Source organism: Haliotis rubra, unplaced genomic scaffold, assembly GCF_003918875.1.
Source record: "Haliotis rubra isolate DU_JTF1 unplaced genomic scaffold, ASM391887v1 Scf285, whole genome shotgun sequence".
In the NCBI taxonomy this organism is placed as follows: domain Eukaryota; kingdom Metazoa; phylum Mollusca; class Gastropoda; order Lepetellida; family Haliotidae; genus Haliotis; species Haliotis rubra.
Window position 1 is genome coordinate 417,579 of NW_025766947.1, and position 15,041 is coordinate 432,619.

The window sequence follows — 15,041 nt, forward strand, 5'->3', positions numbered from 1 at the left end:
TCCATATTCTGTCCTCTTTGTAGGCATCAGTTAAGTGAAAACTGTGTCCTCAAGTCGCACCGTACAAGTAGTGAAGTGTAGTGTGGTAACTGCAGACAGCAGTATTCAAGCTATATGGCGGCGGTCTGTAAATAATCAAGTCTGGAGGGGGCAATCATATGGCGGTTGTCTGTAAATAATCAAGTCTTGCTTCCCGTGACAAACACTGGTTGCTGAAGACCTATTCTAACCTAGATCCTCACAGGTTACAAACTATATGAACCCATTCACAAGGCAGCTGCCACCAGTCACAGCTCCCCACTGTATGAGGAGGCCTGTTACCATGAATGAATTTGAACTGGCCAGTGGCTGACCGTTGCTTACAGACAAGCCAGTCTTCTATAACTTAAATTATTATGTCTCCCCTCGAAGGGTCAGGAGACATTGTTTTTGGTTGAGTTTCCGTCGGCGTCGGCATTGGTGTTTGCGTTCCCATTGTTTCTGGAACATAACTCTAAAACTACTTGAACAATCTTCACCAAATTTGGTATATATGCCTCTCCATATCATGTAAATGTGCCTTTTGGGGATTTGAGTTGTTTTTCAATTTAATTTTTTTCTGTTTCCATGGCGACAATTTGGACTTTGTCTTCTTGAAGGGTAAAGTTTGTTTCCGGAGCAAAATTCTGAAAATATTTTACCCATCTTCACCAAATTTGGTATACTGCCTCCCCATATCATGTAGATGTGCCTTTTGGGGGTTTGAGGTGTTTTCAATTTTATTTTTCTGTTTCCATGGCAACAATTTGGACTTTGTCTTTTTGAAGGGTAAAGTTCGTTTCCAGAGCAAAATCCTGAAACTATTTGACCCATCACCAAATTTGGTAAACTGCCTCTCCATATCACGTAGATGTGCCTTTTGGGGGTTTGAGGGGTTTTTTTTCAATTTTATTTCTTTCTGTTTCCGTGGCGACAATTTGGACTTTGTCTTTTTGAAGGGTAAAGTTCGTTTCCAGAGCAAAATTCTGAAATTATTTGACCCATCTTCACCAAATTTGGTATACTACCTCTACATACCATGTAGATGTGCCTTTTGAGGGTTTGAACTTTTCTTACAATTTTATTTTTTGCTGTTTCAATGACAACAAATTTGGACTTTGTCTTTTTGAAGGGTAGGGTTTGTGTTTGGAGCTTAACTCTAAAACCACTTCACCCATCTTCACCGAATTTTGTATACTTAATACCAATACCAATTATTAGTAAGCTTAGAAGCATCAACCATATACACTCTCTCAAAAAAGAAACGCAACCCCTATCTAAATATCTGACATCATTTCTAGAATAAAGATGGTGAATGTAAATTAGAATTTTCTTCAAAATACTGTTAATACGTTCCCATCTGATCAGTATAAGCTCCCAAACGGAACCATTTTCACACATGATGACCTTTGTATCCGTGTTATTTGAGAAAGTGCGAAATTGTCATGTACAAAATGCTAAAAGCCTGTTGCACGTGCAAATCGTTGAAAACACAGTTCATGTAGAGGGTTTTAAAAGCACGCCAGAGTTTGTAATTTTTCTCTCATAATTTGCTCTGCAAATCAAGTTCGAAAATGCCCGCTTTGAGTACAGCAAATCGAAATATTGCCATTGGTCGCATTGAGGCCGGGAAAGCTTTGGAACAGTTGCCCGTCATCTAAACGCATTACACAAAACAACAATCTCACGACTTTGGAATCGCTACACACAGTTCCATGCAATTGAAGATCGCCCCAGGAGCGGTAGACCTAGGATCACACACACCGCTCAGGATCGCTTTTATTCGATCAGCCACCTACGTGAATCGGCATGCCACACCCACCATCACTGCAACACAGGTGCCAGGTTTGAGGAGAGTATCGCCCAAACCATCAGGAACCGCTTATATGAGGCAAATTTACGCGGTAAGAAGACCAGTTGTTGGGCCCGCCTTTGAACGCCAACATCGACGCCCAACGCCTCAGGTGGTGTACTAACGTAAGGAGATGGACCCTAAGAAACTGGAGAAGAGTCTGGTTTAGTGACGAAGTCTCGCTTTCTTCAACGACGCGGACGGTAGACAACGCGGTTCTATAGACGAAAGCAAATGAACGCTTTTGCACCGAACTCCGCGCTCACAGGTCGGTCGCACAGATTTGGAGGAGGAAGCATCATGGTATGGGGAGCCATGTCTTACAACCAACGGTCAGACTTGGTCATCATTCGTGGCAATTTGACGGCACAACGGGTACATTGATGACGCCTTACAGCCACACATCTTCGCCCATAATCCGACCAACAGAGGGAGTTGTTTCAACATGACAATGCCCGCCTCATACAGCTCGCAGGCAACAGTGGCATTCCTACAGAATTCAAACGCCAACGATGCCGCGGGCCCTCCAGATCGCGCCAGACATCAATCCTATCAACATCTGTCACCACAACCGCACACGCTGGTTGAACTGGCCGCAGCACTCCAGGAAGAGTGGAGAGCAATCCCCAGGAAAACATCCGCCGTCTGATTCGTTCTGTTCCGAGGAGGTGCACTGCTGTGATTAGAGCTCGTGGCTCTACAACGAGATACTGAAGACAACGCCCCCTAGCGTAAATTGAGAGTTCGATACTGACCTGCATTAACTGTTACCTTATACCGTGCTGACCTAAGGTTCACCATGTCAAATTTCATGGCATTATCTTTAAAAATACAAATGTAATAACCAGTTAAAATTGATATAAACATTACCAAAAAAAACAGGGGTTGCGTTTCCTTTTTGAGAGAGTGTACATGTACTACTATAAAACATGTATAATATGTATTTTCATACTAACAGATTTTGAAATTGAAGGAATCAAATGAATTGTTTGAGGTCTCAACTTTGAATTGGGTACGGGGGAGACATCTGTTTTTACGAGTAAAAACACTTTCTTGTTTTTCTTGTTTGTCAACCAGAATTTCAGTTTATATCACAGTTCATGTAATTAATTCAGTGAGAATATACAGGAAAAGATGGGCTATTTTCCGTGCGCAGTCTAAGGTAATTTGAAATAGCACGGCATTTGTAAACACTCCATCTTGTGTAAGAGATGCAAAGATGTGAGTTATCTCCCCTCATGAAGTTGGGACATCCAGTGTAATGGAAGTGAAGATGTGAGTTATCTCCCCTGACCAGGTAGTTGTGCCATCAAGGGTACATAGGAAGTGAAAATGTGAGTTATCTCCCCCGACCAGGTAGTTATGCCATCAAGGGTATGGGAAGTGAAAATGTGAGCTATCTCCTCTGACCAAGTAGTTGTGCCATTTACAAGACTGCTATATGACATAATGTTCGAAACAAAGAAACAAAACATTCCTGGCTTGCTAATTCTGATTGATTTTGAAAAAGCATTTGACACTGTTTCTAAAACTTTTATCAACCTAGTTTTACATAAATTTGGATTTGGCCCTGAAATGATAAGATGGATAAATATATTGACTTTTGAAACAACATCTTGTGTCCTCCAACATGGTAATCTCTGAATTCTTTGCTAATGAACGAGGATGTAGACAGGGAGACCCACTTTCCCCTTACAATTTTCTTTTTGTAGCTGAGATTCTTGGTTGTATGATAAGAAACAATGAAAACATTAAAGGTATTGGCATCAATGATAAGGGATATAAACTGGATCAATACGCTGATGATACCGAACTATTTCTTGATGGAACGGAGGAGAGTTTATATCGTGCTATCGACACAATTAATGCATTTTATAAAATGTCAGGTTTGAAAATATATTTAGATAAATCAAAAGCAATCTAGATTGTATCAAAATCTAAATCTACTGATAAAATATGTAATGACCTGAAAATTGAATGGGTAACGGGTGAATTTGATGTATTAGGTATTAATTTAGTCCAGATCTTGAAAACTTATGGGTAATCAACACCAGAAAGAGACTGGAAGAAATTAATAGACTCTTAGCATCTTGGAGAAAAAGACATTTAACACTTATTGGTAAAATAACAGTAATAAAAACCCTAGCAATCTCCAAACTAGTTCATATTTTCAATTCCTTTCCCAACCCTCCAGCAGAATTTATTACTTCGCTTGAAAAATTATTTTTTAAATTCATTTGGAATGATAAAAATGATAAAATAAAGAGGAGTGTAATAAAAAGTAGATATGAAGATGGAGGATTGAGAATGATTGATACAAGTAGATTTATTGATGCTCTGAAATTATCAACCTTAAGATTATATTTAAAAAAATGTGAAAATAAAAATCCATGCAATATACCTTTCAAAGACATATTTAACTTTGGAGCTAATTCTGAAACTTTTATTGAGATTGAAAACCCTTTTTGGCACGATGTGCTAAAAGCATGGAAACTATTTCACAAACAACATTATGTTGACCCAAATAACATTAATGAAATTCTATCCCAACCACTATGGTTCAATCACAACTTCAAAAACTCTACATATTTTATAAAGAATTGGGCAGAGAAAGGGATCATGAATATTAGGGATATATGTGATGAGAATGGATTACTATCAATAGAATCTTTAAAACAAAATTATCATATCAAAGGCACTTTTTTAGATTTCAGATATTTACTGAACATATTACCTGAATCTTGGAAATATACTTTAAAGCACTGTCTCTCTATTCCAGTCAGTAATTTGAATGTTAACCAATGCCAGATACATTTAGTAAAAGCATCCAAAGGCTTCAGAACTTTTTATGATAAACTTATTTGTAATATATGGCAGCTTTTATTTCCTGAAACTGACTTTGATTGGAAAAAATATATTTACAGTATATAGAAAGGGATTGCAAGATACAAAGCTTATAGACTTTCATTATAGATTTCTACAAGGTATTATTTACACAAAAAAGGAATTGGTCAAAATGAAAAAAATTGACAACAGTTTGTGTTGTTTTTGCAAAGATGTAAATGAGAGTGTGTGTCATGTGTACTGGGAATGTCAGGAGACTCAAACATTTTGGATAAACCTACAAATTTGGAGCCTTCCCCAGTACTTAGATGACTCAAACTGTATTGACTTCTACCTGACATTATCTGTACATTATCTATTTAATGAATTATGCATGTTTATAAATATATCAATACAAAAATATCTCACCTGTACATCATGTAGCCATATTACTTTAAGCCGTACATATCACGGCTTGGTACATCTGCAATATTGTAATCTTGGTAACCAATAAAAAAAAGAAAAAAGAAAAAAAAAGGTAGTTGTGCCATTAAGTGTATGGGAAGTGAAGATGTGAGTTATCTCCCCTGACCAGGTAGTTGTGCCAGCAAAGGTATGGGAAGTGAAGATGTGAGCTATCTCCCCTGACCAGGTAGTTGTGCCATCAAGGGTATGGGAAGTGAAAATGTGAGCTATCTCCTCTGACCAGGTAGTTGTGCCATCAAGGGTATAGTGGGTGAGTGAGTGAGTGAGTTTGGTTTTACACTGCACTCAGCAATATTCCTGCTATATGGCGGTGGTCATATGGTCAGACAATCTAGTGATCAACAGTAGGAGCATCGATCTGCACAATTGGGAACCGATGATATGTGTCAACCAAGTCAACGAGCCTGACCACCTGATCCCGTTAGTCGATTCTTACGTCAAGCATGGGTTACTGAAGATCAATATTCACGGGTACCATCAAGGGTATAGGAAGTGAAGGTGTGAGTTATCTCCCTTAATCATTCAGTCACCATTCTTACCTTTTCATGTTACTTCATTCTTTCAGGACATGTAATGATGTTAACTAACACCTTTATAATTACAAAGTTTGTATCCTGCAGGTTTTGAGGAATTTTGTGTACAATGTGATGGACGACCTTCTGTACACACTGCTGTTAGGAGGGGAAGGTGAGTGAGAGAGAGATAGAAAACATGAGACAATCAGTGAGTGAGAAACAGAACACAAAATTGAGACAATCAGAGAGTAAAACAACACATGAGAGAATCAGTGAGAGAGAGGGATAGAAAACATGAGCGAATCAGTGATTAAGAAACAGAAAATATGAGAGAATCACTGACCGAGAAACAGAAAATAAGAGAGAATCAGTGATTCACAAACAGAAAATATGAGAGAATGAGTGACAAACAGAAAAATGGAGTTTGAATTGATATTCAGATCACGTTCCATTTGTACACAGTGCTGGTGCTGGGGTGTTCTAGCAACCCATGTCGAGCTGTGCGGATCCTCAGCCCGGAGGCGGAGCCCAGTGAAGTGCTGGACCTGGCCCTGGTCAATGTGGTCAGTACACTCTTCTTTATCACAACACCAGTAGTTTGAATAGGGACAAAAAATGATATTTAACTTTTTTTTGTATTTATGTTGTGTGTTCTAAATATTACACCATCTTTTAGTTGCTCTTTAGCAATTTGAATCATTATTAAAATCAGAACTTTCTCTCCAATGTGATAAATTATGTGGCATGAAAGATCTTGTGTAAATGAGAGCTCAAGACATTATGACCAACGTGGCTGCACCACTGAGGGAAATCCATGTTGTGTCCTTTAGGTACCCAACATGGCTGATACCTACATCTTTCACTTGTTTACTGTGTTGCAAAGAAAATATAAACTTTATGGATAGCAACTTCTGGTGCATTGCATGAAGCAACAATCTGGTTTCTAATGCTCTGAATACAATAGACCACAGGTACAAATTTACTTTCCACTTTCTCGAATACTAGTCAAACAGTTATTATGTTGTAGTTAATTCTAATGACTTGAAGTTTACATTGCTGAGTAATATGTGAAAGATTTCCTTTACCTTTTCAGACAATCTGTGGTATAGTGGAGGCGCTTGTGTTTGGAGGTCTTAGAAACGGACAGGTTGGTTCTATAAATACTTGTCAGTGTAATCATATTGACAATAATATTCATAATCATGGCTATGAAGCAAGTATAGTTGATATTAATAATCACACTTTTCAATGCACATCATATATATTACAATGAACTTTGTCATATAACAGCCTAACTGAAAATGAACCATTTCTGCCTCGAGTGATTGAATAAGTTTAGTTTAACGCCACTTTTAGCAATATTCCAGCAATATCACAGCTGGGGACACCGGAAAATGGGCTTCACACATTGTACCCATGTGGGTAATCGAACCCAGGTCTTCAACGTGAAGACCGAACACTTTACCCTCTAGGCTACCCCACCGCCCCCATTCTGCCTGGAAGGAAATCTAACTCCTGAAGGGATTCTGAGTAATGATATAGGTTCCCAGGGATTTCAGCAGATATGTTAGGTTCATGTCAGGCTTGAAAGTCAGTGTGCAGTCAGTTGCATCTGTTGGGAATTATCAGGAATCTGTGGCTGAAGGTTTAATCCCCAATTCCCCTTTGATGATCAGTGGTTTGTGACGTGTATGGGTTTAACCACAGTGATGAAAGCACCAGCATCCACTGGGCACACCAAAAACCTATTATTGCTTGAATCTTAATTCACCAAAGATTTAACCATCTTTAAGATGAGGCGCTGTGATATAACTGTTACTCACTCACTCACTCCATATGACACACCATATCACTGAAGAACTAATGAAAGCTGTAATAAACCAAGTCACTGTCTTACTCATCAGACATGTGTTTATTGTTTCTCATGCTTATAAACACTAATAACATAATGATTTTGTGGCACCAGATCTGTCTGCTTGATGCCAGACACTATCACATGCCGATGTCAACTCAGGCTCACCACGGCCGCATACTGTGTCTGGAGGCATGTCCAAACATAGCCCACAATGACCTGGGGCTGGAAAGGAACCACGCATACGTGCTGTCTGGGGGGACAGACTACCTTGTCCGTCTGTGGATGGTGAACATCTTCGACCGTCAAGCTGACATCATCCGCCTCAGCATGGTACATCAGGTGAGTGTAGCATGGGGCACTATGTTACCTTGTACATCAGGTGAGGGTAGCATGGGGCACTGTGTTACCTTGTACATCAGGTGAGGGTAGCATGGGGCACTGTGTTTCCTTGTACATCAGGTGAGTGTAGCATGGGGCACTGTGTTACCTTGTACATCAGGTGAGTGTAGCATGGGGCACTGTGTTACCTTGTACATCAGGTGAGTGTAGCATGGGGCACTGTGTTTCCTTGTACATCAGGTGAGTGTAGCATGGGGCACTGTGTTTCCTTGTACATCAGGTGAGTGTAGCATGGGGCACTGTGTTTCCTTGTACATGTGCATCACTGTGATGGTAGCATGGTGCACTGTGTTACCTTGTCATCAGTTGAGTGTAGCATGGGGCACTGTGTACATCAGGTGAGTGTAGCATGGGGCACTGTGTTTCCTTGTACATCAGGTGAGTGTGAGCATGTGGCACTGTGTTTCCTTGTACATCAGGTGAGTGTAGTGGCATGGGCACTGTGTTACCTTGTGTTGTAGCATGTGGGCATCAGAGATGAGTGTAGCATGGGGCAGTGGGACATGTGTTTCCTTGTACATCAGATGAGTGTAGCATGGGGCACTGTGTTTCCCTTGTACATCAGGTGAGTGTAGCATGGGGCACTGTGTTTCCTTGTGCATCAGATGAGTGTAGCATGGGCACCGTGTTTCCTTGTACATCAGATGAGTGTAGCATGGGGCACTGTGTTACCTTGTACATCAGGTGAGTGTAGCATGGGGCACTGTGTTTCCTTGTGCATCAGATGAGTGTAGCATGGGGCACTGTGTTACCTTGTACATCAGGTGAGTGTAGCATGGGGCACTGTGTTTCCTTGTACATCAGGTGAGTGTAGCATGGGGCACTGTGTTTCCTTGTGCATCAGATGAGTGTAGCATTGGGCACCATGTTTTCTTCTACATCAGATGAGTGTAGCATGGGGCACTGTGTTACCTTGTACATCAGGTGAGTGTAGCATGGGGCACTGTGTTTCCTTGTACATCAGATGAGTGTAGCATGGGGCACTGTGTTTCCTTGTACATCAGGTGAGTGTAGCATGGGGCACTGTGTTTCCTTGTACATCAGGTGAGTGTAGCATGGGGCACTGTGTTACCTTGTACATCAGGTGAGTGTAGCATGGGGCACTGTGTTTCCTTGTACATCATCAGGTGAGTGTAGCATGGGGCACTGTGTTTCCTTGTACATCAGGTGAGTGTAGCATGGGGCACTGTGTTTCATTTTGTACATCATCATCAGTGAGTGTAGCATGGGGCACTGTGTTTCCTTGTACATCAGGTGAGTGTAGCATGGGGCACTGTGTTTCCTTGTACATCAGGTGAGTGTAGCATGGGGCACTGTGTTACCTTGTACATCAGGTGAGTGTAGCATGGGGCACTGTGTTACCTTGTGTACATCAGATGAGTGTAGCATGGGGCACTGTGTTACCTTGTACATCAGGTGAGTGTAGCATGGGGCACTGTGTTTCCTTGTACATCAGGTGAGTGTAGCATGGGGCACTGTGTTTCCTTGTACATCAGATGAGTGTAGCATGGGGCACTGTGTTTCCTTGTACATCAGGTGAGTGTAGCATGGGGCACTGTGTTTCCTTGTACATCAGATGAGTGTAGCATGGGGCACTGTGTTTCCTTGTACATCAGGTGAGTGTAGCATGGGGCACTGTGTTTCCTTGCATCAGGTGAGTGTAGCATAGGGCACCATGTTTTCTTCTACATCAGGTGAGTGTAGCATAGGGCACCATGTTACCTTCTACATCAGGTGAGTGTAGCATGGGGCACTGTGCTTCCTTGGACAATAGTTAACGTTAGTCTTCATCAGGGTAGTTTCCATGCATAACAACAAATTTGTCCATAACCTAGGATAGTATGGTACTTAAATTAGTCTTAAAGTTTATGAAAAACAGAATCTGGGAAGTTGTCATTAATCAAAGGCAATGTATGTCTTACGTTTGTTGTAGTTTGAGTTCAGTAGCAGCCCGACCAAACTTGTCCTGTCCCTGGACCGACTGTGTGCCACCTTCACCACCAATCCCAGGTACACCAACATCAGACAGCAACATGGAAATAACATACTTGAATGTTAAATGTCCAAATACAATGCCATATTCAAGTATGTTGTGATTCCTGGACACACAGAAACACCAGTAGTATTGGGTGGAACCACAATGAGTGACAGGAGTTTAGATTGTCCCACACGGGGTCTTCCCACTTACCCAACTCCTATTGTTTCAGTAGAAGAAATCACTGGGGTGTGATAATCCCCTTTAATCCCTTATTTTGTTCCCTGTGAAATAGTATCCAGGACCAAATGGGATAAAATACTACTACTAATTCAGTTTATAACAAATGATATGAATATAGTTCACTTAGTTTATCATGTGAAATATGTTCACCGGTGGTCATGAGATTATTCCGTTTGGCCATGATTGGAGTACTGGGTGAACTTGTGTCACAGCCAAAGCAGGGGTAACAAATTCACCCTGCACAATCACTGACCCGTAACTGTTAATCTCTTTAGGGGCGGTGGGGTAGTCTAGTGGTTAAAGCGTTGGCTCGTCACGCCGAAGACCCGGGTTCGAATCCCCACATGGGTACAATGAGTGAATCCCATTTCTGGTGTCCCCCGCCGTGATATTGCTGGAATATTGCTAAAAGCGGCGTAAAACCAAACTCAGTCAGTCAGTCAGTCAGTCAGTTAGTTAATCTCTTTCAATCCCCCCAGCATGTTGGGTAAGTGGGAATGAGCCCCCAACACCAACCCTCTGTCTGAGATGCTGACAAATTCTGTGTCTCTCTGGAGGTTCCATATTGTTTTGACAGGAATCATGCAGTAAGAGTGTGGATAACTGAAGTGAAGAATGATGTTTTCTCAGTCCTGTTGTGTTTCTCAAAATCAGTGCTCAGATATAGTATGAGTGAGGTGGCCATCAGAAATCAGGTTTAAACGTTTTGCTCATGTATGGAATCATGATCAAGACTTTGTTTAATGAATAGATTACTCTGCTTCATTTGTTACATGTAATCCTTACATTCTTATTGTGTGCATGACGAAATATAAAAATTAAATCATTTAGCCAGTGTTTACAAATCACTTCCAATTAAGACCTCAATATGGACTAGTTTAACTCTTTCCATTTGAAGTATTAGATATCACGTCTGAGGGGTCACAACCTTTCAATACGAGACTATTTTTAGCAACATGACACTTACACACATCTCCATGGCTGCAACGGTTGCCCTGGACCATTCAAGAGGAACATTACATATAACTCCATAAGAACTGATTTTTTCAAAACATCTTTATTCACTTTTATTAACATATTCCAGACTAAAAGAGAAAATAGTCGGTCGTCTTTAGCTCAGAAACATTGGAAATGGAGTTTTTTCTAAAAGGAGAAACATAATTGAACTTACACAGCAGTGTGATAATTATGACAATTTTTTTCAATCCTGTGACTACACTACGGTGGAAAAACAACCACAGTTTATTCAAGATAATCAAGTAAATCCTTAATAATGCACTGTCACAAAGTACACAAATTGCATTCGAAGGACGAGGATACATGACTAGAAAACTGTGAAATATGTTTAGTATGAGTAGACCAGTTATCACGTGCCTCATATGGAAACATTGTAAAAAATCGGACGTAATATCTCGTCCATTGAATTCAGAGGCTAGGGATGGAAAAATCTGGTCATATGCAAGGGTTGTAGATGCCTGGACGTGATATCACGTCCTTAGGATATATGTGCATCTGTGAAAAATTTACGTTGTATGGAAAGAGTTAATACTGACAATCAGTGTGGAAGATTAATAGAGGTCTGAATGTTCCATGTTTGTGTACAAACACTGTACTGGATTTTGTTGGACCTAACTGAGTGAGTGAGTGAGTTCAGCTGATTCTGGCAATATTCCAGTGGTATTACTGGATATTTGATACCTTCTGATTTGATTTTGAACCCTGCCTTTAGTTGATTAAGTCTTGGTTCTTCTTAATGAAACAGTCAGTATTGAGGTCAAGGACACTGTCATTGAAAACATATGACATTGTTCAGATATCGAATGTCTGCCGTTCTGAGGGATTATTGGCAGCTTTTGTTACATGTTGGTTGTGGATATTATATCAGTGTATTTGTATGCACAGTTTTTGTTTGATGCTATAGAGGTGTCAGATAGATACCTGATTCTCACCCTGTATTGACCACAAGACTGAAGCAATCTGCTGTGTTGTGGTACATGATGGATAATGTTGCAGTTCACTGCGGATGTACCAGATCAAGAAGTGTGTCAGTCGGCAACAAATGAACACATCACTCCACTTGGTGCCAAAGTACCATTCATCAGACTATGACCATACAGCAGAGATTTCAACCATTGACCAGTGTCCAGCTGTGCATATATTTGCCACCGCCAGCTCTGATGGCTCAGTGAAGGTCAGACGCTTTGATTGGATGTTCACTCTCCTTAGAATCACATCTATGACTGTGCGTTAATACCCCACTATGTCAAAATCTTCCAGTGTTTGATTGAGGTCAAATCAGGTGAACTTTGCTATAAGTGTGGAAACTTCTACATTCTGATACAAAAATACACGTCAATCAGGTGTTAATAGACACTGAATGTAAATGTGAAGCTGTGACTGGAACTGGGGCAAAAAGTATCAAAGAGATCCAGCTGAACGAGAGCTTACATCGAGTCACAGGGCTGACATTCAGCTCACTTACACCTCATCCGTTAGGCTGTCAAAGTTCACCCAAAGTTCATTAGACCTGAATTTGTCAGGGAGAGGTATCAAGTAAGACCAAAGTAATCCATATAATGTAAACAGTCATTGACAGTTGCTGTCAACCATCCTCCGACCAAAGAAGCAGAATAATTGGCACTATGAACAAATCCAACTAATTACATGAAATCACTTGGTTGGGGTGTCTGTTTCTTCTGATGTTTTATTCTGGTATATACACCTGAGTGAGTGAGTGAGTTTAGTTTTACACCGCACTCAGCAATATTCCAGCCATGTGGCGGCGGTCTGTAAATAATCGAGTCTGGACCAGACAATCCAGTTATCAACAGCATGAGTATCGATCTGCACAATTGGGAACCGATGACATGTGTCAACCAAGTCAGCGAGCCTGACCATCCGATCCCAAGATATACCTGAAGGTAAGCTACAGTGCCTAGCTGCTTTTGCTGTTGCAGAGATGTTTTTGTTTGCTGAAAGTTTCACCTTATAAGTTTCAAATGTGTAATGGGAACAAACTTTATTTCACTTTACCATTGTATGTAAATGATGTGTTATCTTCAGATTTGGGACTTTGAAAATAATCTGATCCGGGAACTTGGCTTTGGAAAGCCACTGAGTGGCATCTGTTTCGCCAACAGGAGAGGAGACATTCTCATTGGTTTTGAGAACCACGTGGTGTATGTATCTTATATGTCTAGCATCTTTCTCTTATTAATGTTTTAAATTCCTTATACTTAATAGTTCAATATTTGAAAACAAAAATATATGTACTGTTTTAATTAAAACAATTATTTTGGGTTGTATATCTATGCCTTTTTACAGGTCAGTCTCCATACTGAATTATCTCCCCTTGGACAAACTGGAACATGTTGCTGGCCTGATGTTTCAGGTGGGTCAGACTAAAGATACTGCTCAAAAGAAGTTAAGAAATGGTATGACTTCTTATCGTTCCAGCCACTAAATTAATAAAGTGATCTGTTATTATCAATGAAAAAAATCATATATCTAAAAGCAATATGAAAGTAAATTAGCTGTGAATTAAATCAGGGTTAGGTTAATCACAACCCTAACCCTGCCCAGCAAAGAAGTGTTAGGAACAATGGCAATTTTCTTGAAATAAAACCCAATTCTTTCATATTACTATGATGCCATGACAGTTTCAACATAGAGATAAGAAGAATCATGTGTTGTTTAACATCTTTTGAGTAATATACCAACTAACTTTAGTTTACTGCACTGAAGGCACATAAGTAAAGCTTATGTATTTTGTATTATTACAAACAAATTTCATATTTTATCATATGATGGGCAGCTTTCTTTGCAGGATAAAACTAATTAATAAAACCATTTGGCTAATATGAGGATAAAGATGTAAACATCAAAGATTAATCAGTTCTTACAGTGAATGTATATACAAATGTGGCATCATCCTTGTCAAGTGGCTATTGAGTCAGAATTACACATCAGAAATCAGGAGAACCTACCGGGCAAAATAATATCATACTGCAAGCAGAAATAACTTACTAAAAATCAGTGTCTAATGTGGTCATAGCTGAGACATTTTACAAGTTGGGCAAAGTTTGGAAACATAAATTGTGAAATAATTTTGCGAAGGAGTGTAACTCCATCTGTTGGTGTTCCAGGATGACAAGAGAGAATCGCCCCTGAACTACAACCATCTGGCCAAACCCTGGTGAGGAAGCTGGGCTAGGTGTTGTACACATTTGGGAAAAGGATGTCATCATAGATTCTATACCATGTAATATTTAAAACAATCCAGCCTTCAAAGACCTGAGCATGAATGAAATGAGCATTTCTTACTTTATAAGTATTTTTGCAGGAATTTTGTTATTGGTGCTGATATCTCTACTTCTTGTGTGGTGGTTAGGGGACCCAAGTGGGTAAAGTGTTCAGTCTTCACGCTGAAGACCAGAGTTAAATTCCCCACATGTGTACAATGGGTGAAGCTCATTTCTGGTGTCCCTTGCTGTGATATTGCTGGAATATTGCAGAAAGCTGTGTAAAAACCATATACTCACTCACTCAGTCAAAGTACATCCAGCATGAGCTTGACACTGTCACATAACCTTGTTCCTGTCTAGGTCAGTAGATAGCTTCAAGTAGGTGTACTCTGTCATGAATTATGACATAATGTGTCGCAGACAGCCTAAAGGGTCGTCAAGTGATCCCACCTCCAAACTTTAAGTGAATGTTTTTATGATTAGAATAATGGAGTTGTCTTGTGTTTGTCTGTCAGGATGAGATATGATTAAGAAGAAGAAGCTACTTGTTCCCTGAATAGATTATTTTTTCACCAGACTTACAATAGTTCTCCAAGCCGGTAGCTGTTTCCACTGTTTGTGGTGACTTAGT

The 15,041-nt window shown here is 40.1% G+C and overlaps 1 protein-coding gene across 1 annotated transcript in view; it reads left to right on the forward strand.

The window, feature by feature from the left end:
- LOC124281577 overlaps positions 1-15,041 on the forward strand; it is a 64,858-nt gene that overhangs the window by 11,600 nt on the left and 38,217 nt on the right. Inside the window, exons 13-21 of the mRNA XM_046717521.1 lie at positions 5,800-5,866; positions 6,157-6,257; positions 6,788-6,841; positions 7,661-7,888; positions 9,882-9,958; positions 12,180-12,357; positions 13,230-13,345; positions 13,491-13,557; positions 14,312-14,361. Coding sequence (XP_046573477.1) covers positions 5,800-5,866; positions 6,157-6,257; positions 6,788-6,841; positions 7,661-7,888; positions 9,882-9,958; positions 12,180-12,357; positions 13,230-13,345; positions 13,491-13,557; positions 14,312-14,361 — 938 coding nt within the window. The remainder of the gene's footprint in view (positions 1-5,799; positions 5,867-6,156; positions 6,258-6,787; positions 6,842-7,660; positions 7,889-9,881; positions 9,959-12,179; positions 12,358-13,229; positions 13,346-13,490; positions 13,558-14,311; positions 14,362-15,041) is intronic.